Source organism: Hemicordylus capensis, chromosome 1, assembly GCF_027244095.1.
Source record: "Hemicordylus capensis ecotype Gifberg chromosome 1, rHemCap1.1.pri, whole genome shotgun sequence".
Lineage (NCBI taxonomy): Eukaryota > Metazoa > Chordata > Lepidosauria > Squamata > Cordylidae > Hemicordylus > Hemicordylus capensis.
The window spans coordinates 414,067,391-414,095,075 of NC_069657.1; the positions used below are offsets into that span (position 1 = coordinate 414,067,391).

A 27,685-nucleotide genomic window follows, 5' to 3' on the forward strand; every position below is an offset into this window, starting at 1 on the left:
GTGCACAGGATCTGGGTAGACGTGGCTCTCACACAGATGCCATTCCTTCTATAACAGAACAAAGAGGTTTGTTTTCTTTTCCTGACATCCAGCTTTGTGTAAATTAATCCATTGGTACTAGCTCCGGATGTCTCTTGGCTCCCATCCCATTGGCAACAGAAGCGTTCACCATCAGCATGGATGCCAGCGCTTTCAACTACACGCTCAGATTAATGGATGCGTGCATGTTTTAAAAAACCAATTCTCCAAAAATGTCAGCTCAGCTTCTTCATTCTAATAAATGCTGTCTGCTGATATTGCTTTTACTTCCATAAGCCATGGGCACAATCCAGCCAAAGTGCTTTAAACGGGTCCTCCATTTGAATGGAGGAGATTTAATCACTTGGCTAGACCTTACTCTTTTTTAGGTTTTGTCCATCAAAGATGGATGCACACACTTAATTACTTTCCGAATCTGAGCCTAGGGCTTTGTAATAGAACTTTTCAGCTTCCATGTTCAAATTTCATCAGTCAGCCTTCTTCCACAGTCTCAAAATGCAATTAAAAATGGATTAAAAGAGTTTTTAAACCAAAAAAGCTCCTCCCCTCAAAACACAGTCGTTTTTGAACGTCCTTTTGTCATTTCTTTGCTTCTAAACCTTTAGCAAATCTAAGATCCTAGAATGAAGGATGACATCTTCTTAAACCACAAAAATGATATATTTTAGTCATGTATTTATGTGGGGATTCAGTGGCCAGACTAGAATGGCTTCTGGAATACCCATGCATTCAAAATGTTCAACAAATATATATTTAAAACCAACCAGTCAAATTCATTGCAAATGTCCCTGGGCATCCAGCATTCTAGACTACAGGGAGGATCTCTCCCCAGGTACTCGGCTTGTCTCTTCAGACAAATGCTGTACTCGTGCTATTGGGGGTGGAGAAACAACATAGTGAGCCGGGTCTCATGATCTGTGAGACCCGGTTTGGGGCAGTGAGCGGGGAGGAAGCCGAGCCCAGTGGTTCTTACAAGTAACAAAAATCGGGCTAGGCTCTCCTAGCCCGATTTTAGTTAATTGTGAGAATAGCCCCAGTGTGTCGTGCATTGTACAGAGTAATGCTATGAGAAAGAAGTCACTGCAAGCTCAGAAAAAGTGGGGGGGAAGTTCGCACAGCGCTATAAAGTAATTTCCAGGGTTCCAGAAACATTCACTTAAATGGAAAAAGGACAACATTCTCCATGAAGTCAGAAGAAAGTGCCGATGTTCGAGTTATCAAGTGGTCAAAAAGGGATCTGTGAATGAAGGTCAAAAGCGAAGAACTTGGTTCTCACCTTTTGGAGTGACACTGATGCAGTGTTTGGAAATTATTAGTAGGAGAGAACATAGGAAGCTGCCTTCTACCGAGTCAGACCATTGAACCATCTAGCTTAGAACTGTTGACACTTACTGGCAGTGGCGCTACAAGGTTTCAGGCAGGAGTCTTTCTCAGCCCATTCCATAATTGTCACTGCAGCTACTAAACCTTTCCTTAAGTTCAAGTTCAAGTTCTTTAATGTTATAGCCACAAGCCAAAACAAAAGAAAAAGGTTACAATTATACAACAGTAAATAGAGTATATATAATTAGAACAGGTTAAAATTAAAATTAATAATTTTTTTAAAAACAAAATCGGAAACATAGTGATAATAAAAATTAAAACAATAAAATGTCCTTATTAACCATCCAGTGATGTATATTTATGGCAGCAGCATAGAATTTAGCCACATCAGATGTAATTACAAACTCCTTAAACATCAGAGCAACTGGAGAAGGCAGAAGCCAAAACATCTTGTTGATTATATTTCTGTTTCGTTAATCAACAATAAATATATACTGTTCTGTTTGATTAACAGCATCCTTCCAGGATTCAGATAAGATTTGTATGGAGTTCTGTTTGCAGCTTTAAAAATTCTTTCTCTCTTCCCCCACCTCTCTGTCTCTCTATAGAGATCCCGTTCTCATGACCAGAAATCAGATGGTAGGAGGCAGTAAAGGCAGCTATTGATGATCATGAGAACCCATGAGAAGCCTGCTTACCCAGCCCATTCAAACTTGGGAAGCCTGACTTGGGTATCCTGAATTTTACTGAGGTGGGATGAAAATACCAGCTGTCACAAACCTCAGAGTTTGCTTGTGTTTTGAAATTGCTGCATTAAGCTCTCCCCAGCAACCAGCAGCTATGTTTGTCAGAGAACCCATGTTCTGTGGCTAGAGGGACCAGTCAGAGCTGTCGATGTACTGAGGGGCTGTCTGTCTACCGCGAGTGCAATGCATTGTGGGATACCTTGAAAGACCTAGCTCCCTTTTCTCATAATGGAGATTTGAGTTTGCAAACCCAAATGGAGGGTCTGCTCGGGGGCGGGGGGAATCAGGGTAGGGCTCTTCCCTTCCCCAAATTACCCCCACATGATCGTGTGCAAGACCTCGCTTTTGCTCAAGTCTGGGTGGGCGCTATGCATTGAAAGACACCCCCCCCAACACAATTCTACTGATTCACCTCAGTTATAATCAACAAGACTCCCGCAGATCACCAAAGCTGCCAATCTGTTTAAATGGTGCCAAGCTGACTGGTGCTTTTGTGCTGTAGCCAAAGAGAGAGACCTGCTACGAGAAGGAACCCATGAGAAGTTCAGAAAAACTGTGCACTCTTTCTCCAAAGCATTTTCCAGGGCTCCACAAATATTTACTTAAATGGAAAAAGGAACATGTATAACAAAAGTGCACAAATTATCTGTTGGTTACTGAAAGAGTACAAATGGGATCCTTCAGTTCATTTGTTGGTTAATTTTGGATTCCACTGGGAAGAACTGAGAGAAGGAAATGCTACATAACGCAAAGATTATTTGACCTAGATTTGTGGAAGGGAAACATTAAAAAGGTACGGTATACTTATTTCAAAAAGTTGAGACTACATAATTTTAACTTGACCACGTTAGCTGCTACAATGCCAATTTAAACTATCACTTTCTATTTGAGAAGAAAAAAAGGCAAAAATTGGGCAGTATTCTCTTCTGATTTAGACATTTGACTGAAAACAAATGTTTAAAGCCACACTGCTAGCAGCTGAAACAGTATTTAAAACTGCAGCCATGCCGACGCAAAGGGGAAAAAATATCATTTGCTTTAAATCCACTTGGGTAGACGTGGCAGTGCATTCTGTTTTTAAAGCCCCAAGCTCCAGCACGTTTAATCACAATAATTGGGGGGGAAAGATTAGGTTGTATATAACAAATGAAAGGGGATGCATTTGTTGCTTTTACACAGTAGGTAATCCACTTACACAGTAGGTAAACCACTAACTCAGTGATTCTCAAACCTGAGTCCAGTGGTCCCTCTAATTTTTTTCATCTCTGTGTGGAATGAGTTTTGTTCTGGGTGGCAGTATCAAGGCAGTGTGTGCGCACCTGCATTCAGAGTGGGGCCTTCCTGATTCAACCTGAGGGGGATCTAAATTGAACTGAGCAGATATCCCAAAACTTGTGAGTGCACGCAAGTGTGCACGCCTTAGAAGGAACAGCGCCTGGGTCTCCAGATGCCGTTGGACTTCAACTCTCATAATCCCCAGCCACAATGGCCTGGGATTATGGGAGTTGAAGTCCAACAACATCTAGGGACCCAAGTTTGAGAACATCCACACCAACTCATTCAAATGCAAGCTATAATTCTTACGAACAGGTGACCTAACCTTTGCAAATTATTATTTGGCCACAATCATTAATCTTCTGAAACTCTTCCTTTGAAAATGTGTTGCTTAAATTTACCCTCTTGCAAAGCACACTGCCAGCTTAACTTTAACTTTAATTAACTTTAATCTCATTAATATTTATAATCATCATCATCACCATCATCACAAACAAATCACAAAGTGTAATACACCATGTAGTCCTACTGTGAATACTTCATTCATATCTATGACAGGGCTGTCTCACTTATAGCAGCAGTGGCTTTGGTTCCTGAGTGCTTCTGGTTCTTTAATCCAGGCCTTGGCAAATTTTCCTTGGATTTAAGAGCCAGCCCCAAAACTTTATAAGCCAGTCAATGGACACTTGACAAAATTACTGGACTTAGGGAGGAGACCACCAGCTGAGTGACAGCTTGCTCTTCACTTTCCCCCTTCTCACTTCTCCAAACAAATAATGGGGAGGTGGGGAGGACAGGGGCCCATCTTCATTTTTTGTCCCAGGACCCACTCCAACCTGCTAAGGCTCTGCTGCCTGGGACAAATAAAGATCTTATCGAATAACTCTGCCTTTGAATATCCTAGTCTAGGCACCATAGTTAAATTTCTAGGTGCCATGACTCTGTGGCACCTGGGACTTGTCAAGACCTATTTTAACTATGGTTAAAATATTAGGAAATATTACATCTGCGCACAGTCTTTGTTGACCATTCCCATGGTTCACAGATCATTGTGCTGGCGCAGAATGCTGTTACAAACAAATCTGGATATTATTAGATACACCATTCAATTCAGAGCCTGAAGTGCTTGGAATTAAACCCACTAATACTCCCAAGTGTGAACATTCAAGCTTTAGCATCATCATCCAACACTGCTGTAGCTTTGGCACGACAGCAACACCACTGCAAATGAACCTGTTTTTGCACTGGTGAAAATACTGTGTGACCAAAGTGAAACCAGAGTGCTGTATGTGGAAGGTAAGACAAGAATCAGAAGCTATTCACACGAGCAGGCAAAACCAGGCTAAGGAAGTCCAGCCTGGTTTTACCTGCACGTGTGCACCACTGAGATTGGGCCTGATCCCGGCGGCGCCTTGGCAGCAAATCCACCTAGGCAGCCACCCTGCAAAATGAGGTTAGGAGAGCAAGCACTCTCCTAACCCTGTTTCTGAGATCATTTGCCAGATGTGGCTGCTTGCGTCCCGTCACCCTGGCCCTCCAAGCTATTGGCAGCAGCTGGTAGTTGTCTGGGTGGGCAATCCACCCGACAAAGAGGACACCCTCGATCGTCTGTAGGGAGGTAAGCTCTTTAGGGCTTCCTCTCCGCTAACCCTAAAAGTTGGATTAGAACCAATGGATCATGTAGCTCAGTGCTCTTGGACTTTAGACTCCTGGAATTCAGAGTGTGATGGTGGTTTAGTTTAAAATTGGAGAAACAGTCCACTTTTAAGATGTATATATGGACCTATTCTCAACTGGCTCCAGACAATGGGGAAACATCCTCCTTGCAACGAGAAAATAGCCCAGTTAATATATGCTTCCGATATCTGACCTTCCATTTTGCCACTCAGCCGCAGGGACAGGATGCCGTTATATGAACATAAGTTGCTTTACTCTGAGCCATAACATTGGTCGGTCTGTCTATCTATCGATCTATCGATCTATCTATCTATCGTATTTTTATTCTGCTTAATATGTACATCTCTAGGCGATGCACAAAATTTAAAGTAATATTTAAAAGTCAACACAGATTAAAATACATGAGACATAATAAAAACAATAGTATAGAAGTTAATAAAACGATTAAAATTATTGAAATTAATTCCGAAGAAAACTTGTGAGGACAGGAGAGTCTTGAGGGTCTTCCTAAAAATAAACAGGAGGAGATGCTCTTATTTCAGCAGGGAGCATATTCAAAAGCCCTGGGGCAGCCACAGAGAAAGTCCGGTCCTGGATTGCCACCAAATGAGCTGTCAGCAACCGTAACCGGACATCTCTAGAAGACTGCAATAGGTAGCAGGGTTTATGACAAAGGAGGCACTCTCTTAAATAGCTGGGACACAAGCCATTAAGGGCTTTATAGGTAATAACCAGCACTTTGTATTTCACCCAGGAACGTATCAGCAGTCAGTGCGGTTCTTTTAAAACTGGTTTTATATGGTCCCTTCATGTTGTCCCAGAGGCACAGGAACATAAGAAGCTGCCATATACTGAGTCAGACTATAGGTCCATATAGCTCAGTATTGTCTACACAGACTGGCAGCGGCTTCTCCAAGGTTGTAGGCAGGAGTCTCTCTCAGCCCAATCTTGAAGATATCAGGGAGGGAACTTGGAGCCTTCTGCTCTTTCCAGAGTGGCTCCATCCCCCGAGGGGAATATCTTACAGTGCTCACACATCAAGTCTCCCATTCATATGCAACCAGGGTGGATCTTGCTTAGCTAAGGGGACAAGTCATGCTTGCTACCACAGGACCAGCTCTCCTCTCCAGACCAGCTCTCCTCTTCAGTCTGGTTGCCAGACCAATATGGCTGCCGCATTCTGTACCAACTGCAGTTTCCTGACTACATACAAAGGCAGCCCCATGTAGAGTGGATTACAGTAGTCAAGCCTGGAGGTTTTAAGGTCATTTACCACTATTTAAGGTCATTTACCTCTAGAAATAGACATAACTGACATATCAATCAAAGTTGATAAAAAGCACTCCTGGCCACGCATGTTTTTCAACCTGAAAAACCAGGGAGAGCTTTGGATCTACCTGATCTTTCAGGGGGAGTGTAACCTCAACCCCACCCAGAACAGGCAGATCTAAACTATCACTTGGGTCCCAACCCCCCACGGTCAGTACCTCCATCTGATTCAACTTTAGTTTGTTATCCCTCATCCAGCCCATTACCACCTCCAGGCAGGCATTTAGGAAAGATATGCTATTCTGATGTGGTTGACATGAAGAAATAGATCTGGGAGTCTTCAGCATATTGATAACACCCTGCACCAAACCTCTTGATGGTATCTCCCAGCAACATGTAGATGTTAAAGAGCATTGGAGACAGTATGGAGCCTTGTGGAACTCCACACTTTAGTTCTCGCTTTGTAGAACAACAGTCTGCCAGCAACACCATCTGGAATCTACTACAGAGGTAGGAATGGAAACACTGCAAATCAGTGCTACCCAATCCCACCTCCCTCAGGCGGATCAGAAGGATACCATGATCAATGGTATCGAAAGCCACAGAGAGATCCAAAAGGATCAGCAGAGTCACACTCCCTCTGTCCACAGTCCACAGTCAGTTGGAGATCATCCAACAGGCCAACCAAGGCAGTCTCAATCCCATAGCCCACATGAAAGCCAGTTTGAAACAGATCTAGATAATCTGCATCATCCAAAATTGCCTGGAGCTGAGAGACCACCACCCGCTCAATCACCTTGCCCAACCATGGAAGATTAGAAACAGGTCTGTAATTAGCTAACTCTGAGGGATACAGTGCAGCTTTCTTCAAAAGTGGTTTAATAATAGCCCCCTTAAGACAAGGAGGCATCCTGCCTTCTCTCAGAGAAGCATTTATCATATTTACCAGACCCTCTCTGATAATATGATTATCAGATGAGATGAGCCAAGTTGAGCAAGGGTCAAGAGAACTGGTTGTAGGGCACACAGTCCAAAACAGTTTGTCCACTTCCTCAAGAGTCACAAATTGAAAATGATCCAATCTAACCCCATAAGAGAAGTTGCTGGACACCTCCACAACACACTCTGCAGTAACTGTGGAATCCAGCTTGGCCCGAATACGAGAGATTTCATCTGCCGAAAAGTCATTAAAGACGTCACAGTGAGTGACTGATGGTTCCAAGTTTAAATTCAAGGAGGAGTGGGTACATACTAGCCGCCTCACAACCCTAGACAAGTCAGCTGCACATTAATTTGCAGAAGCAATGTGGGCAGCAAAGAACCACTTCTTTGCCGCCAGAGCATAGGTTGTGTTGCGCCCAATCAGACTCGCGCCGAGTCTTCCTCCACTTGTGTCATCTACCTCACCGCTTCAACTCCTCTAACACATCCAAATACCTTGCAGTCTCCAGCCCTGGTTGCTCAACTGGAGTCCTGTTGCCCACTTGCCAGCAGATGTCCAGGGACTCCAGCACCTGGCGCGGTCCTTGTTGACCCGGGCGACGACCGATCCGGTATAGATTTATTAAAGTTATGTCTCACCATATTGTTGATGGGAGAGGCACTCTTTGTCTGGCTCCTCTGGTGAGACCTGTCCAGTATGGTTGGACCTCTGGCATAGCTCTCACCTTCTTCAGAGCACACAAGCCACGCAACCACGCCAAGGTAGTTCATCATCATCATCATTATTATTATTATTATTAAAAAATTATAGAAGAAGAAGAAGAAGAAGAGGAAGAGGAAGAGTAGTAGTAGTAGTTGTTGTTGTTGGAGAGGACGCTTAGGAGCGATTGTGTCTACTGCTCTAGTGAGTTCATTATTCTATGTTTGCACCAGAGCATCAACAGATTCACTAGCAAAGCCAACCCTAAATCCCTCCAAGGCTTCTTGGAATCCTATTGGATCCAATAAACTCTTTGGGCGGACCAATCTAATAGGTCCTTCACCCCTGAAGACGTGGGTCGTGGCTGTAAGTTCTACCTTAACCAGATGGTGATCCGTCCATGACAATGGGGAGATGACAGGAGTCTCCACCCAAAGAACACCACTCTGATCAGAGCAAAAGACCAAATCAAGTGTGTGACCAGCATCATGTGTCAGTCCAGAGACCAACTGGGATAGGCCCACAGTCGTCATGGCTGCTATGAACTCTTGAGCAGCTCCTGACAACCCGGCCCCAAAATGAACACTGAAGCCCCCACCACCAACAGCCTGGGCCACTCCAATGACAACTCAGCAACCAGGTCCGTCAGCTGAATTAGGGAGTCCACTGGGCAGCAGGGTGATCAGTATACCAGCAGAAGTCCCAGTCTATCCCTGGTCCCTAGACTTAGGTACACACATTCAATACAGGCCAAATCCCTGACAGGGATCCTGGTATTCTTATAGGCCACAGCCACCCCACCTCCCTGCCCACATCCTCTCACCTGCTCCACCATGGAGCAACCCTCTGGGAGAAGCTGGGACCAAACTGGACCACTAGTCTCTCCGGACCAGGTATCTGTGATACATACCAGGTCAGCTCCTTCATCCATAATCAAGTCATGGACTACATCAGATTTATTTTGAAACGATCTGGCGTTACAGAGTAATAAAGTGAGGTTCTGTGGGTAGTGGCATTGCTTTCCAAAATCAAAGAGGTGGTAGGCCTGCTGGAAGGGGCAACAACAATTAAATTTCTGAATTCCCTTCCCCTGTAATGGCCTACTGGCCTACCAACACCATATCTTTGTCGATTCCCTACCACCACTGGTATAGCTTCCCCAGAGTCATCTCCCACCTCCCCATCTCTGTTCAACCCAAGACATATACCTGTACCAGGCCTAACTAAGAACTAGACAACAATGAAATGAGCAGGAGTCTTCCTCCCAGCGGTCCAAGACAATAAGTCAGCCCCAGCCCTCAGTCCCACCCTGAAAGCCACCACCAAAGGCCGCCACCAATCTACTTGTCTACTCTGATGGGCAGTGGCTCTCTGGGGTTTAAGAAGGGGTCTTTCCCGGGCCCTACCTGGAGATGTCAGGGATGGACCTGGGGTCTTCTGCATGCAAGGAGATGCTGTCGCCCTGAGCCGCAGCCCCTCCCCATAGTTTATTTGGCAATGGTGATGCCTCTGTGAGTCACCAACGCTTGGCAGCTACAACACAGGCTGCATCAGAGAATCCTGGTGCATCCTGAGGATAGGGCATAGAAAGTGGAGGAATCAATGCTGCACAGGGCATTCCAATAGGGAAAGAGTGATGGCTACAGTGGAGGCCTGTCTGAGTGAGCTGGAAAACAAGCTGTAGGTGCAGCTTCTTTTCTGCCCCACCACCCCGCCCTACCCAGATCAGACCAGCCAACACTAGAAGCCAACACTAGATGGCTGCATCCAACACAGTGCATTAATTTTCAAGGAGCACTTCAGCACTTTTCATGGCAGACTCGTGTGTCTCTCCTGGCACACAGCTCGGGAATCACTGATATATACCAGCTTTCTGGCCTGAGAAGAGACATCCTATACCTAAAGCACTCCCAAGAGACGTTCGTCCAGCCTTTGTTGGTGACTTTTTCAGCCAAGCAGCACCACACTGCCTAAAGATGCTACTTAAAGTGAATTGTGGTTGCATTTTTGACATGGCTCTGCCCACTTTCACATAGTGCAGGCTCTATGACATCACCAAGCCAAAACATCTTCCCCAAAATTGATGTTTGTGCAGCAGTTGGTATGCTCTATATTAAGCACTTATTGGGTGGTGCAGCAAATTGTAGGACTGGGTGGTTGCCCTTTTGGCATCAGGGTGACTGAGTTAGGATTTCAGATTAGCTTGACTGTGGATCAGACCTTCAGCTTTGGAAAACAAAAGCAAACCAACCAACCAACTCACCCACCCCACCTCAAAACAGACCAGTATGAATTTTGTCTTGTTATTTCTGCTGCTTACCCTTTCTTAGCATCATATGAAACGGCCTTGTATTGGACGGGTTCACACTTAACACAGAACGTCAGATTTCCCAGGGCTGCTGTTATGCCCATGTGGGACCAGGGGCAATTTTGGCCAATCTTCCCTGCATTCGAAAGTGTCCAGTGCCTTCTGAAACTATGTCCCTGAGAGTTGTGCCGCCTTTAGGCACATAGTTTCAGAAGGCACAGGGCACTTCCAAAGGCAGGGAAGAATGTACAAAGTCACACCCAGCTGCGTACATGGGCACAGCATCAGCAGGGAAATTGCTGGCTGCATTAAGAGCAAATTCAGGCTGCAAAGATGCAGCTCCCATTGTATCTCCACTCTGTTGCTCTTCATGTTAGCCAGTGTTTATAAAATGAACAAATTTCCTTATATGTGAAAGACCTGAAATAATTATAACGAGCTGACCTGGCGCAGAACAATCTATACATGCATATGAGTAGATTTACTAAAGAGACTACTATTACTACTATGGGTAAATATATATCACTTAGATCAGGGCTGCACAACTTCAGCCTTCCAGTTGCTGTTGGGACTACGACTCCCACCATCCTCATCCAGAGTGGCCAATGATCAGGGAAGATGGGAGCTGTAGCTCAACACCAGCTGGAGGGCCAAAGTTGTGGAGCCCTGACTTAGATACCAGATGGATTGGCTAATACAGACACTCTCCGAATTACAAACATCCAAATTACAAACACCTGTACTTACCAAAAAAAAGCTTCGTAACATATTACATTAAGGAAGTCCCCAACATACAAACGCCAATCTGCACATTACAAACAGGCGTCACTCTTGGGAACATAAAGACAAAGATGGCAAATACAAAAGTTCCCAAAGTCCACATGGATATAAATAAATAAATGAAATGGCTCTCTGTTCCCAAAGGGCTCAGAATCTAAAAAAGAAACGTAAGATAAACACCAGAAACGGCCACTGGAGGGATGCTGTGCTGGGGATGGAGAGGGCCAGTTGCTCAATCCATGGAAGTTTTTCACACCCGGCTTTTAGTTTGTATCTCTTCTGGAATGGAGGGTGTGCATTCACATATCGGCCAAATTTACCCCGAGGTTCCTGTGAGCTTCACACAAAATTTGGGTTTTTCATCACTTGTTAAAAGTGTAGCCCAATTTATATCAGGGTATAAAAATCCACTTTTTGTGTCGGTTTTTTTGCGGCAACTTTGAACTTGCATTAAAACCTCACAGAAAACCTGTGGTAAAGACTGCTGTCAGGGAAAGCTCCTGTTAAATAAAGAGAACCACCACTTTTAAAAGGTGCCTCTTTGCTCAGTCAGCAGGGGAACTATATACATTCTAAGTTACGAACATACAACTTACAAACCGACCTTTGGAACACAACTTGTTTGCAAGTAGGCAGTCATGTAGCTAGGGGAGGATTGGCTCATGTTCGCTCCTCTCTCTGGCAGCCCCTTACGCATGCCAGCCACACCACCTGTGTGTGACATCACACGTGGCCAGCACAGGGGCATAGCAAGGTTGGAGTGGGCCCAGAGACAAGATTTTAAAAAGATTTTAAAATGTCTTTAAAATGTCACACACAAAGCTCAGCTCATGAAGTAAAGAAATCTGAAATGAGGCTGAATAGTGGTAACAAAACACACACACACACACATATATATACAGGTGAAACTCGGAAAATTAGAATATCGTGCAAAAGTCCATTAATTTCAGTAATGCAAATTAGAAGGTGAAACTGATATATGAGACAGACGCATTACATGCAAAGCGAGATAAGTCGAGCCTTAATTTGTTATAATTGTGATGATCATGGCGTACAGCTCATGAAAACCCCAAATCCACAATCCCAGAAAATTAGAATATTACAAGGAACCAAGAAGACAAGGATTGAAGAACAGAACAATATCGGACCTCTGAAAAGTATACAGTGTACTGTGCTTGATTGGCCAGCAAACTCGCCTGACCTGACCCCGTAGAGAATCTATAGGGCATTGCCAAGAGAAGGATGAGAGACATGAGACCAAACAATGCAGAAGAGCTGAAGGCCGCTAATGAAGCATCCTGGTCTTCCATAACACCTCATCAGTGCCACAGGCTGATAGCATCCATGCCACGCCGCATTGAGGCAGTAATTGCTGCAATAGGGGCCCAAACCAAGTACTGAATACATATGCATGCTTATACTTTTCAGTCATGTGACTTGCCGGGGGGGGGGCAAAGGCAGTGGGCCCCCAGACAACTGTCTCCCCTTGCCCTATTATAGTTACGTCCCTGGGCCAGCACCTAGGCCTGCACAGCTCTCTGGAGCTCATTTCCCAGCTGGGCTTGTTACCAGCTGTGTACTTTCTTCATTCTCTCCCTCACTCCAAGTGAGGGAGAGAACTAAGAAAACATGCAGCCAACAATGAAGCCAGCTGAGAATGAGGCCGGCTGGAGCTCAGTGGGAAGAGCAACCCAGCCAATTACAGCTCCACTCCTGTACATTGGGGACTTCCTGTATTTGTACGATAGTAGCCGGCTTTGGAGCAACCTAAACCAGTAGTCTTCAGTGCAGTGGCCCATATTATCTGCACAGCAATGCCAGCATATCTGGTCGGATGGTGCTACCACGCATGTGGAAGCCAGCCCCAGCGGTGCTACAGAGTAAGATGGTCCCTGGCCACTCTGTGGTGGCAGTTGGGGGAGGGAGGGGCCACTTCAGCTGGAACATTATTTCTTGTTTACACAGTCAGACAGGTGTTATTGACTGGTTTGTTTTATCCAGACATCGAGTCCTTCCCAAGGACCTGGGATGGCTGAATTTTATTGTCAATGGTTATAGATATCGTCGCAGAATATAGGCTGTTCCCAGTAAAGCTGCTTTTTGTAATTGGCTGGTGGTGATTTCTGTGGCCCCTATGGTGTTGAGGTGCTCTTCAAGGTCTTTTGGAACTGCACCCAGGGCGCCAATTACCACTGGGATTATTTTGGTCTTCTTCTGCCACAGCCTTTCAATTTCAATTTGTAGATCTTTGTATTTGGTGATTTTTTCTATTTCTTTTTTCTTCTATTCTGCTATCCCCTGGTATTCTTCTTCTTCTTCTTCTTCTTACATTTATATCCCGCTCTTCCTCCAAGGAGCCCAGAGCGGTGTACTACATACTTGAGTTTCTCTTTCACAACAACCCTGTGAAGTAGGTTAGGCTGAGAGAGAAGTGACTGGCCCAGAGTTACCCAGCTAGTTTCATGGCTGAATGGGGATTTGAACTTGGGTCTCCCCAGTCCTAGTCCAGCACTCTAACCACTACACCACATGGCAGTTGGATGGTGCCAGCTCGCCAGCCTGTTTCTCTCTCCTTCTCCCCTCCCAATGTGACTCACTGTGTTCATTCTCCCAATGTGACTCACCTTGGGGTCATAGGAACACAGGAAGCTGCCATATACTGAGTCAGACCATTGGTCTATCTAGCTCAGTACTGTTTTCACAGACTGGCAGCAGCTTCTCCAAGACTGCAGGCAGGAATCTCTCTCAGCCCTATCTTGGAGATGCCAGGCTTGCTGATTTCCTAATCATTTGCAAACAATCAAAACCTTACAACTATTAGTTATAATCTTAATAGCAATCATTTTGGGTAAAGAATGATTTAAAGCTAGTATGAAAATGCACTGAAGAATACCTGGCAGGAGCTGTTGGATAAATGACTTTTATATGTTGGAAAGACAAATCTCGATTCAAAGTCTGTTTGATCCAGGCTCTTATTCCTTGACCAGTATCACCTGAATAACACAAAAAGATATAGTCTGCATTAGATATCTCACTGGACGTGTGCTTCATATAACAGCAGCTTCTGGGGGGGAAATGGGCAAGTTCACACAATTATAATTAGGTCTGAACTACCTTTCTATATGTTCAGGCTTATATAAAGTGTTTTATATAAACCTTATATAAGGATTTGATCCAGGAGGTTCAAACACTTGGTAAATAATTAGAAGATCTTTCACTGTGAAATGCAAAAGTGACCATGTGCTAGTATTCTGCTATAGGATCCAACACAAATGCAACTAATTTCATGAACTGGTGAAACCAATACTTCTCTTTTATAATAGATGCAAAAACAACAACAACGTTATTTACCAGATTATTGGAAAATAACCCAGCAGAGAAAAGGACATGAAAATATGGTATGCTGAACATGCTCAGGTTTTTGAAATGTTTCATTTTGCACCTGTCATTTAACAATAAATATGAAATCTCTGATGGCCAACATAGCGCAAGAGAGTTCTCAATGCACATTAATAAGAGTGTCCAAGATGCGTTCGAATGTAGTGTAGGGCTGGCCAATCTGAGGCTCTCCAGCTGTTGCTGGACTACAACTCCCATCATCCCAACTCCCAAGTGTGAGCACTGTAAGATATTCCCTTTATGGCAGGGGTGGGGAACCTTGGCCCTCCAGCTGTTGTTGAAATACAACTCCCATCATCCCCAGCCACTGGGGGCCAAGGTTCCCCACCCCTGCTTTATGGGATGGAGCCGCTCTGGGAAGAGCATCTAGGCTCCAAGTTCCTTCCTTGGCATCTCCAAGATAGGGCTGAGAGAGACTCCTGCCTGCAACGTTGGAGTAGCTGCTGCTGGTCTGTGTCGACAATTCTGAGCGAGATGGACCTATGGTCTGACTCAGTATATGGCAGCTTCCTATGTTCCTATCCCCGGCTGCAATAAATGGCAGCTGGGGATGATGGGAGCTGTAGTGCATCAATAGCTGGAGAGCCTCAGGTTGGCCACCTCTAAGGTAGTGTGTTCTTCTATCCTACATGCCTATCTGTTAACTGTTACCTAACAGGAGTTAATATATGAGTAAGAGGTGACATACTGAAAGATAATGATTAATACGTTAGGTGGTAGTCATAATGACTGTGGCTGCCTGACCTAGGGATAGCCCCTTAAAGACTCCTGCCATGATTTTCCTGTGGTCCATTCTCTTGCCTTCTTCCCTCATCTGCAATAGCAAGCAGCAATCTATTCAAGGGGTGGTACAAAAGACTGTAGGAATCACAGCTTATGACTATGTTCTCACGGTTCTAGAGAAGGGTTTCTTAACCTTGGGGCCCCCAGATGTTGTTGGACTACAACTCCCATCATCCCCAGACATGATCTTTGTGGCTGAGGATGATGGGAGTTGTCATCCAACAACATCTGGGGGCCCAAGGTTAAGAAACCCTGTTCTAGAGCTCTTAAGCACAAGGTGAACAGTTCCAAGGATCACGGAATCAGGCATGTCACCACTTTTTCAACTATTGTAGCCATAAGCAAATTTTAGAGCTGACATTATACATATCCATTGACAAGAGAACACATCTTACTATGAGGCCATTTGTTAATAAAACCCTTAAATGTTACAGATAGTGTATAAAATTTGTAAAATAATCAGTAGCTGAATGAGGATTTTGGGATATAATTTCTAATTCATTTACAGACATATTTTTGCACATTTCAGACATTAGTTTTATATTTAAGAGTTTTGTCAAAATGTTTAATATCCTATTATAGCAGAATATGTTATCTTCCCAGTGGGTATATATCAACTTGAAAACGGGCTTACGGCTACAGTCATGGGGTGTGTGTGTGTGTGTGTGTGTGTGAAATGGTAAAATGCCTGATTCCGTTACCCAGGAACTGTCCAGGTATAATTTCTGGACCAGGAACTGACAACTCCAGCTACTCTAACATCCATAAAAAACTATCCCTTATAAACACGAATTTACACCAGGGTAGTAAAAACATTTTAAACAGATTTACAGTGCTAGAACCCCAATAAGTTTCACACTTAAAAAAAACCCCTTATTTAAAACCACATAAAAAGGCTTTGATCTAACGCACCGACGTTAAGAGACACAGATTAAATAGCCATAAGCACAGCACCTGCAGAGGAACAACAATTTCAGCATGCCTGTGGTCAAGTCAACAAGGCGAGCCTCAAGGTAGTGAATTACAGTACAGACATTAAAGTTCTCTGAGGGTGTGACCATGTTCTGGTCCACCCAGCTCTCTCTCCCAAAATAACTTTAAAAACACTATAACTGGAAGGCTATAGAAACGGAACACAGGCACACTTCTAATGTGAAATTGCTTTTGATCCTGCCAGTCAATTATCATCACTGTCATCAGCTAGGCAGCAGAAAGAGAAGCAGAACACCATTTCAGTCCACAGCAGTGTTCTCTCTAATTTTTTTCATCTGTGTGTGGAATGAGTTTTGTTCTGGGCAGCTCTATCAAGGCAGTGTGTGCACACTTGCATTAAGAATGGGGCCTTCCCAATTCAACTTGAGTGGGATTTAAAATTAACTGAGCGGACATCAAAAAATTTGTGAGCGTGCACAGGTGCACACACCTTAGAGGGAACACTGGTCCATAGGAAGGAAGCCCTGCTGACCCATTCATTGAACTAGCCCCCAGGGCATTCTTCATACTGCAGGCTTTACTGTGAGTTTACTGTGAGACTTTACTGCGAACTCGAAGTTGTCTCCAAAAATCCAACACAAAAATGGATTTTTTAACTCCGATATAAATTGGGCTACACTCTAACGCGCAGTGAAAAAAACGGATTGTGTGTGAAGTGCTCCCCAATAGCTCCCAGGGACTTTGGGACGAATCTGCCTGATATGTGAATGCACACCCTCCATTCTGGAGGAGATTTGAGCTAAAGGGCTTAAAAAGCCCTGTGTGAAAAACGCCCAGAAGAACAGACATAGAAGGCGGCCATCCACATGCTTTGTAAAGTGCATAACTTTGCATGTATCCAACTTATTATTTTTACTCAGTGGTTATCAATGATGTTGGGAGAATAACTGATTATGATCCCGGCAGAAATTCGTAATTTGAGATCATTACTGTCCTTCAGGACAGCCCTTAAAACCTATCTGTTTGGCCTGGCCTTCCAGGGTTTTAAATGATTGACTAACCGTTTTAAATTGTTTCAAATTGTTGCCCTGATTTCCAGGGTTCTTAGCTGTTTAATTGGTTTTATTGTGTTGTAATAGTTTGATTTTAATAGTTAATTTGTTTTAATTGTTTTTATCATGCTGTAAACTGCCCTGAGCCATTTTGGAAGGGCAGTATATAAATCTAATAAATAAATAAATAAACAAACAAACAAATCCCACTGCAAGTTTCAAACGGAGCGAGTGCTACTAAGCAAATGAAAAGCTTCTTCATTTGGCTGGTGATAATTTTTGCAACGTTCAAACTTTGGGGAACTTGAAAGGCAGAGTCTAGATGCATGGTCTATGTGCAACTAACTGGGAGAACTAAGACATGCCCTGCCAGCTGAATAACTAAATGGGAGAAGAAGGAATGAACATAGGAAGCTGCCATAAACTGAGTCAGACCATTGGTCTATCTAGATTAGTATTGTCTTCACAGACTGGCAGGGGCTTCTCCAAGGTTGTAGGCAGGAATCTCTCTCAGCCCTATTTTGGAGAAGCCAGGGAGGGAACTTGGAGCCTTCTGCTCTTCCCAGAGCGGCTCCATCCCCTGAGGGGAATATCTTAATTCTAATGGCTAATAGGACTGCAGGGAAACCTGCCACTTCAAACGAGGAAGGGGAGGAAAAATGACAAAGATTCACAAATGATAAGGCGTTCTTGCAGGAGCAAAACTATAGCTTTGCTGACTGTTTTAAGAAAAGAGGCTTCATAAGCACTCCCATGATTGACTCGAAAAATGGAGAAAGTTCAGGCTCTAACAAACTAATTATATAATAAAAAACTCAAACTTTAAATACAGTTCCCTAAACTGGCATATGCATGGGAACATTACACTAATTCTCTCTATTAACGTCATAGGCGCTAACCAGTACGTGCCTATGACACACAGCCATATTCAACACAACACTAATAGCAATGGAAAAGCTAGTCGCTAAGTCACATTTTCCCAGCAACAGAATATTGCTGTTGTGGGCAGGTTCACACAAGCAAGGCTTATTTCCATAAACTCTGGTATGTTACTATGTGGAGAAAAGCTAATGTGAATTAAAGCTGTTTACACGCAGCAGCCACATTCCTTATAAAGAGGAAAGCCACAAGCATGGGAAATGTTTGCAGAGCTCCTTGCATAAATGGATGGCTCTCACTAATGTCTTTTCCACACAAGTCATGGCCCAAGCACATGAATGTGTGGGAGATAATAAGTGGGGCAGACTGGAGCAAAAGTTTGAGGGAGTGTATGGAGATCCCAAGATTCATCTCTGCAACATAAGTGCTCTCTCCATAACAAATAGATGGCCAAACCTCATTCAACCGCTAATAAGGACGATTAAAATGGAAGGAGGGCAGAGCTCCTGTATCTTTAATACCTGTGCAGAAGAGGAACATTTGGCAAGTCCAGCTTGTTATTCTGGGTCTTGCGGGTAGTGCACATGAATTGTCTCCTTTGCTAAGAAGGTTCGCATGTGGATGGGAGACTACAAGGCTGGTCTCACAGAGCACTCTAACCCAGGCTAGGGCAACCCAACCGGAGTTAGGTTGCTCAGGTGGAGTGCTGGGATTGTTTCCGAACCCGACACTACTGCCCAGAATAACCCTGCTTTCTGCCCCGGCTCTTAGCGGAAGTTAAGGGCGCAAGGGCGCCCTTAATCCCAGTGCCAGGATCATGTGTTTGTTTGGGCTGCTTGCAGCCCAAGTGGATATAGAGATGGGTGCCTAGAGCGCCTGTCTGATGAGGGAACCCCCCCAGTGCACCACACTCGGTGTGCAGTGCATTGTGGGATTCCTGGAGGCTGGGATGATGATTGTGGGTGATGTGTGGCTCATGCACCCAAGACAAGTTGAGCCACTGTCTGGGGAGGAGGGTAGGTTGAACCCTGTTGCCCCCACCACATGCTCCCCTTCTCTGCCTCAGTATTGGTTGGGTGAATGACCTTTACATGTGAGTGCTGTCTGCTATAAGATATTCCCCTTAGGGAATGGGGCCAAAGCTCAGAGGCAGAGCACCTGCTTTGCATGCAGAAGGTCCCAGGTTCAATCCCTGGCATCTCCAGTTAGAGCGGGGGGGGGGGGGGGGGACCTGGGCCTGAAACCCTGACACGGACAATATTGAGCTAGATGGGCCAACAGTCTGACTTGGTATAAGGGGCAGTTTCCTATGTACGAAGCACACCTTTACGGTGAAGGCATGCAACCCAAGCATATGTGTGTGTACAACACAATGTCTGCATAGGGCTCCTGGATGTTAGTGGGCAAGGCCTGGGAGCTCAGTCCTGGCCCGGTAACTCTTGGGCCAGTTATGTATCTTTCAGCCGAACCTACCTCATAGGGTTGTTGTGAGGATAAATATAACCATGTACACCGCTCTCTGAGATCCTCGGAGGAAGAGCAGGGTATAAATTTAATAGATATATAAAAGAGTCAAGCCCTGGGCTGAGCATGTGCTTCCTAAGTGCACGTCTCCCATACACCCACCACTACTTTGCACCCGGCTCTGGCTAGCGGGGACCTTGGAGTTCTAGTAAAAAGCAAAGCATATCCCACAAGCCCAAAGTCTGCCCACCCCTGTCCTAGAGCTCATTCACAAATGCAGGACCTGATATGAGCCGGGGCTCCCACTCCACTCTAAAACCGGGACTGAGTGGGCAAACACGGGTTTAAATGGTTTTACAGCTGAAATGTCACAGCGCTCGGTATAAAGTGACAGCGAGTGCCTCTGAGTATGTGCAGACTGCTTCCCACCCCCCGCAATACACAGATGAAGGCAAGGGAAGGGGAGTGCCACCCCGATCTTCAAATTCCTAGGCAGTGCCCCCCCCCCCCGTCCAGAACCCTTGGCATGAGCTAGGTGCCTTCTGCGGGCCAAGCAGGTCTCCGCGGGGGCGCCCCTTGCAGCCCGCGCCGCTGGGATCGCAAGCATCCACCTGAGCCATGCAGAAAGATGACAGAAGCCGTGTGTCTCCTCGTGGGGGCTACTACGATCTTTTGCAGCGTCCCCCGAGCTGCCATTCTTGCCTCTCTGAGGAAAGGAGAAAGAGGCGGCCGCAACTCACGGCGCCGGCGCGTCGGAGAAGCGAGCCAGCCTTTCGCAGTTCGCAGATAGACGGCTCCGCCTCCGAGGAGCTGGGCAGGGCTGGGTTGGGGAGGGTTTGCGTGGAAGCGCAGGCGCGTCAGACGGTTTAATAGTGTGAGCGAGTTTCGCGTGGGGAGGAAATCGCTGGGCAGATCCTGTATGAAGTGTGCTTCCAACTGTGTTTGAAGCTATTTCTGGATGTATTTTTGGCACTATCAAACTGCTAAAATCTCCAAGGTTGCTTTTATCATGCAGGTTTTAGGCACTCCAAGCCAGTCTGGAGGAGGGTTTGCATTTGCAGGCAGTCCTAGCACTCAAGTCTGTTAAATATTAATGGTTTCGGTGCGCTTCACTCTGTATGAGATCACAGAAGTTGGGAAGAATCTGGAAGGAGATGTGCTTAATTTCCAGGTGATGCATTGGAAGCACTGCATCGAGTTTGATTGGTTGATTAAGTGTCGTCGGTGTCGACTCTTAGTGACCACATAGATAGATAGATTCTCTCCAGGATGATCTGTCTTCATCTTGGCTTTTAAAGTCTCTCAGTGGTGCATTCATTGCTGTAGTGGTCGAGTCCATCCACCTTGCTGCTGGTCGTCCTCTTCTCTTTCCTTCAACTTTCCCCAGCATTATGGACTTCCCAAGGGAGCTGGGTCTTCGCATAATGTGTCCGAAGTATGATAGTTTGAGTCTGGTCATTTGTGCCTCGAGTGAAAATTCTGGATTGATTTGTTCTATGATCCATGTGTTTGTTTTCCTGGCTGTCCATGGTATCCTCAAAAGTCTTCTCCGACACCCAAGTTCAAAAGCATCAATGCTTTTTCTGTCTTGCTTCTTCAAAGTCCAGCTTTCGCATCCATAGAGTGTCACAGGGAAAACCATTGTATGAACGATTCTAATCTTTGTAGATATAGACACGTCACAGCATCTAAATATCCTTTCCAAGGCTTTCATTGCAACCCTACCAAGTGCTAGTCTGTGGAGTATTTCTTGACTGCTGGATCCTTAACTGTTGATGGTTGATCCTAAAAGGCAGAAACTATCCACCAATTCAGTGTCTTCAGTGTCAATTCTGAGTCTGGTTGCTGTACCCGTTGTCATTAGTTTAGTCTTCTTTAGATTTAATTGTAGTTCCATATTTTCACTGTGCTCCTTGACTTTCATTACTAGAGCTTGTAGATCAAGAGCCCTTGGTGGCGCAGTGGTAAAAACTGCCGCCCTGTAACCAGAAGGTTACAAGTTCGATACTGACCAGGGGCTCAAGGTTGACTCAGCCTTCCATCCTTCCAAGGTCAGTAAAATGAGTACCCAGAATGTTGGGGGGCAATAGGCTAAATCATTGTAAACCGCTTAGAGAGCTTCCAGCTGTAGAGCGGTATATAAATGTAAGTGCTATTGCTATTGCTATCTGCTTCCTCAGCTATCAGAGTGGTGTCATCAGCGTAGTGCAGGTTGTAGTGGCTAGAGTGCTGGACTAGGACCGGGCAGACCTGAGTTCAAATCTCCATTCAGCCATGAAACTAGCTGGGTGACTCTGGGCCAGTCACTTCTCTCTCAACCTAACCTACTTCACTACTTTTTCACTACTTTGTTGTGAGGAGAAACCTAAGTATGTAGTACAAGCAACTTTTAACATACAGCCACTCGAACTGGCGAACCAGTCTGCCGCAAATGGGGCCAAATTCGGTTTGATTGACTGGTCCACTTTTCCTGAAGGCCGGTCTGGTACGCAATTGAACTGGTGAACTGGCCCGATTTGCAGCGAACCGGTTTTGCTATTGAACCGTTTGTGCAAACCTCTAATGAGCACTTTTTACAGATGGGTGCTACCAAGGAAGCTAGTCTTTGGAGGACTGAGTTTGGGGCGGCACCAGATCCAGACAGGAAGCAAATTGGGTCATGACCATAAGGGATGATACTTATAAACTACTTCTTCACATAGTGCACGGAATCATCTGCCACAAAATGTGATGGCCCCCAGTTTAGATGGCCTTCAGAGAGGTCTCATGGAGAAGGATCTATTTGGTCATTGGACCAGCTTGGGGGGAAATGGATTTTTATCAGGGCAGTGAAAACCATCCCAATAAATACTGTACAAAGTGGTCATTCAATCGGGAAAAGGTAAAGAGCTTTCTGATATGACTGCTTTTATTACACAATATGCTTGCCCATTGTAAAGTTGTGTTCTTGCTATAATTTGAGCCATATCCTCTTTGCCCATGGTCAGATTTAATTCCCAAAGTCATAAGAACATAGGCAGCCTTATACTGTATTATACCATTGGTCAGTCTCAGTACCTTGTATATTAACTGGCAGTGACTCTCTAAGGTTTCAGACAGGAATCTTTCCCAGCCCTAGTGGAGATGACAGGGAAACCTGGGACCTTCTGCATAGGAATGTGTGAAACGGCTCAAACTTGAGCTGGACCCCCTGAGCTGGCTCGGAGCTGGTTCAGGGGAACTAAGTTAAAAAAAAATTAAGAGACTCACCGCCGGGTCGATGACAGCCCTTGGGGGGAGATCTCTGCCATCTCCCCCTGCCGGCCATGCAGAGGCCTATTGGGCATGCGCGGCAGCCTCCAAAATAGCCACCACGACTGGAGGAAGGGCCAGAATGGCCCGAAAACAGGCCAAACCGGCCCTTTTTCGCGTGGGAGAAGGCTGAATTGGAGCTGAGCCAGGGGTATGTTTGGGGGATACAAAACTGAACATGCCTGGTTCGGTTCGAGTCTGGTCCGGACTCGAACCGTGCAAACCTGTTTTATGCACACTCCTGCTTCTGCATGCAAAGTAGATGCTCTGCCACTGAGCTATGGCCACTTCCCCTGACAATACTTGTGTTGTGTTGTATGTAAGAATGACTAAATGAGGTTGGGGGGCGGAAGTAATGTCATTTGGCTGTTCAGATGTGGTATGATATACCATGTCAGGTGTATGCTCTTGTTTCAATAACTATGTGCTATTTGACAGATTATAGAGATCACACCCAGTAGTCCACATAAAATGCAATAAAACTATAGAACTCATTGGGACTGCCTTCTGATTCAACATGCTAGGGACATTGTTGCATGGGTGTCTTCACATATCAGGTAGCCTGAGCCTGTCTAGTTTTCTTTCCCCTGCTTCTTCCCTTATTCATTGGTGCTGCTCATACCTTCCTTGGAAACTAGCTGCACCTCCTTAGGGAGGCCCCTGTACTTATTCTGAGGATCATGGCAATTTGTAGAAGGCATTTTAATCTCCCACATATGTGGATTAGTTCAGAAAACACGTGTGAACTGAACAATTGTCCCTTTCTCCTATTTCTATACTTCTGAGGTCTCATGTTTATGGCTTCCACTCTTTGCCATTTATTTGTCCAAAGTGGGGTGGATTGTAATTTTTAACAATGTCCCTAGCATGTAATTTTTTTTTTATTTTTTGCTGGTCTCTGTCTCATCTCCCAGTGTATGCACTGCTCTAATCACTTTTCTTTTCATGTTTCACCACTTATTAGCTCAGCTCCCCAGATGCGTAGCACCAGTCCCTGATGTGCACTGCAGATGCATAATTCAGACAAGTTTACTTTGGCCCAAATTTACGGTGTTTCATAGGGTAAATGGGCATGTTGTTCACATCTCCGTTGCAATCTGCTTATTTTGTGTGACAGGACGGCATCCATCCACACGGTGCCAGAAAGACTGAAAACGTGGCATTTGGGAAAGTGAAAGCTGTATGTGTTGCTGCTTGCCTAGAACAGGAACAAAAACTGTAAATGGGAAAATAAAATCTGTTAGCTGAAGCATCACATTTCTTGCCAATGCCAGGCATGACATTCCTTCTGCAGAGAAATACTCCTCATGCATATTTCCCCCCAATGGTGAAATACCAGAGTTACATTTCTTTAATCCCTGTGGTATCCTCTTGGCAAGATGTTCAGAATATCATATAATGTCATTTTATCGTAGCAACAGCCCTGCAGGGTAGGTTGAGAGATGGTAGCTTGCCCAAAGCCAGGGGTAGATACCCATATTTACCTGCATTGAAGATTACCCGCCTCTGCATTGACGACTACCCCCTTAAAAACAGAGGTTAAATAGAGGTTATACCTGTATTTACTCAAAAGGAAGAGGACTCTCTGAATTTAAGGCAACCCCCTGAATTCTATCACTAAAGAAAGTGTTAAAAACATAGTACTGGATTCAGGTAAATTTGGTAGACGGATTGTTTTGATATGCACCAGCCAGTGTGCGGCTGGCATAACCAAAGGCAGGGCACTCTGAATATGCTCCGTTCATCTAAGCTATTGCATGTGCTGTTGGTTTCCCACATGTGCACAGATATACCCTGTTTACCTGAATCCAAAACTAGGATTTTTCCAAGTTTGTTGATATTTAAAATGGGGGTGGGGGTGATGTCACTGTGCTGGCATCTGTTTCGCTGGGATGAGGCAGTGTGCTCGCTGGAGCAACGACTCTTGGAACTTTTTCTCCTAGTGATCACTAGAGGCATTAGGAGTAGTGACAGTGAGGAAGGGCCTTGCTCTTTATTTCCCTTTTTGCTGTCTCTGTCTCATCTGGCTTTCTCTGATTGGTAGACTGATATTTTCAGGGCCTATCGTTCTGCCTTTTTTCCTCCCAAACTGCTTCTTGTTCTCTGTTCTACTGCAGACTCCATTAGCCATGTGGCTTCTCTCTCTCTCTCTCTCTCTCTCTCTCTCTCTCTCTCTCTCTCTCTCTCTCTCTCTCTTTCTCTCCCCCCTCAAATCTATACTAGTATATTTAGAGGATATTGATTATCTAGACCCATTTCAAACTGGCTTTAGAGTGGGCTATGGAGTTGAGACAGCTTTGATTGGCCTGATGGATTATCTATAGCAAGGAATCAACGGAGAGAGTGTAACTCTGCTGGTTCTTTTCGATGTCTCTGTGGCTTTTGATACCATGGTAACCTTCTGGAATTGTCGGAGGGATTTGGGAATAGGTGGTACTGCTTTGCAGTGGTTCCGTTCCTATCTCTCAGGCAGATTTCAGTTGATGTCACTAGGGGATAGTTGCTCTGTGAAACAAGAGCTATTGTATGGTGTCCCTCAAGGCTCCATCCTATCCCTGATGCTTTTTAACATCTACAGGAAACTACTGGGTAAGATCATCAGGGGATTTGGAGCAGAGTGTTGTCAGTATAGTTTTGATAACCCAAAGGGACCACATAACACCAATTTTAAAAGAACTGCACTGGCTGCTAATATGTTCCTGGGTGAAATACAAAGTGCTGGCTATTACCTATAAAGGCCTTAATAGCTTGGTTCCAGTGTATTTAAGAGAGCGCCTTCTTTGTCATGAACCCTGCCGCCTATTACTATCTGGAGAGGTCTGGTTATGGTTGCCACTGGCTCATTTGGTGCTGACTCATTTCCGGGCTTTCTCTGTAGATGCCCCAGGGCTTTGAAATATGCTCCCTGTTGAAATAAGAGCATCTCCTTCTCTATTTGTTCACGGGAAGGCCCTCAAGACGCACCTGTTCTCGCATACTTTTAACTGGAATTAATTTTAATAATTTGTTTTAATAACTTGTTTTATGAGATTGTTTTATTGTGTTTTGTGGAATGTTAATCTGCTTTTACTTTTTTATATTGTTTTAGATTTTGTACACTGCCAAGAGATGTACATATCAGGCAGTATAAAAATAAGATAAAGAAATAAAGAAATAATAAATATGCTGATGACACCCAAATCTATTTTTCCATAACATCATAATCAGGAAATGGCATAGCTTCCCTAAATGCCTACCTGGAGGCAGTAATGGGATAGATATGGGGTAATAAAGTGAAGCTGAATCCAAAAAAGATGGAGGTACTAATGGTGAGGGGTCATAATTCAAGGGATGTGATAGAACTCCTTGTTCTGGACAGGGTTGCACTCCCCCTAAATGAACAGGTATGTAGCTTGGGAGTGCTTCTGGACCCAGGCCTCACCCTGGTCTCTCAGATGGGGACTATGGCACTTTCTATCAACTCTGATTGATACGACAGCTGCATCTGTTCCTTGAAGAGAATGATCTCAAAATTGTGGTGCACTCACTGGTAACTTCTAGGCTTGACTACTGCAATGCGCTCTACATGGAGTTGCCTTTGTATGTTGTTCGGAAACATACAGTTACTTAAAAATGCAGCAGCCAGATTGGTCTCCCGGGTTTCTAGGAGAGAAAATATTATGCCTGTTTTAAAACAGCTGCACTGGCTGCTGATATGTTTCTGAGCAAAGTACAAAGTGCTCGTAATTCCCTTTAAAGCCCTCGGTGTCTTAGGACTAGGCTACCTGGGAGAGCACCTTCTTTGGTATAATCCCCACCGCAATTTAAAGTCATCAGGAGGCGTCTGTCTCTGGCTGCCATCAGCTCGCCTGGCGGCAACGGGATCAAACCTTCTCTGTAGCTCATCCTGGGCTCTGGAGTGCGCTCCCTATGGATATTAGAGGCTTAAGAGGTTTAACAGCCTTTAAAAGAGTCCTAAACACACATATTTTTAGCTTGGTCTTTAGTGAGTACTGAAATTATTTTAAACTGGTTTTTAATTTTGTTTTAATGAGTTATTTGTTTTGTAATCTGTTTTTATATTTGTGAACCACCTAGAGCCATCTGGGTGAGGTGGTATAAAAATCAAACAAATAAATGTAAATAAGTAAGAAAATAAATTAATAAATACGATGAAGACAGAAAACTTAGGCACATGGACTGTAATCAACACTGTAACTTCCCAAATAAAGCTTACTTGCTTTTGGATCTTAAACCACAGTCTCAAGTTACTCTTTAATGGGCTCAACCCAGTGGAGAAAGTGGATAGAGAGAAATTCTTCTCCCTCTCCCATAACACTAGAACCAGGGGTCATCCCATAAAATTGATTGCCGGGAAATCTAGGACCAACAAACGGATTGGAAGTACTTTTTCACACAACACATAATCAACTTGTGGAATTCTCTGTCACGAGATCTGGTGACAGCCAACAACCTGGATGGCTTTAAGAAGGGTTTGGATAACTTCATGGAGGAAAGGTCTATCAGCGGCTACTAGTTGGAGGGCTGTAGACCACCTCCAGCCTCAAAGGCAGGATGTCTCTGAGTACCAGTTGAAGGGGAGTAACAGCAGGAGAGAGGGCATGTCCTCAACTCCTGCCTGTGGCTTCCAGTGTCATCTGGTGGGCTACTGTGCGAAACAGGATGCTGGACTAGATAGGCCTTGAGCCTGATCCAGCAGGGCTGTTCTTATGTTAGGTTGCTGGTTCGAATCCCCGCTGGTATGTTTCCCAGACTATGGAAAACATCTATATCAGGCAGCAGCGATATAGGAAGATGCTGAAAGGCATCATCTCATACTGTGTTG

The 27,685-nt window shown here is 44.7% G+C and overlaps 1 protein-coding gene across 1 annotated transcript in view; it reads right to left on the reverse strand.

Annotated features, from left to right (window-relative positions):
- The window catches only part of LYPLAL1 (lysophospholipase like 1), a 46,130-nt gene extending 25,783 nt beyond the window's left edge, over positions 1-20,347 (reverse strand). The window contains exons 1-2 of the mRNA XM_053308967.1: positions 20,181-20,347; positions 13,953-14,052 (exon numbers count right to left, since the gene is read on the reverse strand). Coding sequence (XP_053164942.1) covers positions 13,953-14,052; positions 20,181-20,265 — 185 coding nt within the window. The 5' untranslated portion in view covers positions 20,266-20,347. The remainder of the gene's footprint in view (positions 1-13,952; positions 14,053-20,180) is intronic.
- Positions 20,348-27,685: the final 7,338 nt, after the last annotated feature.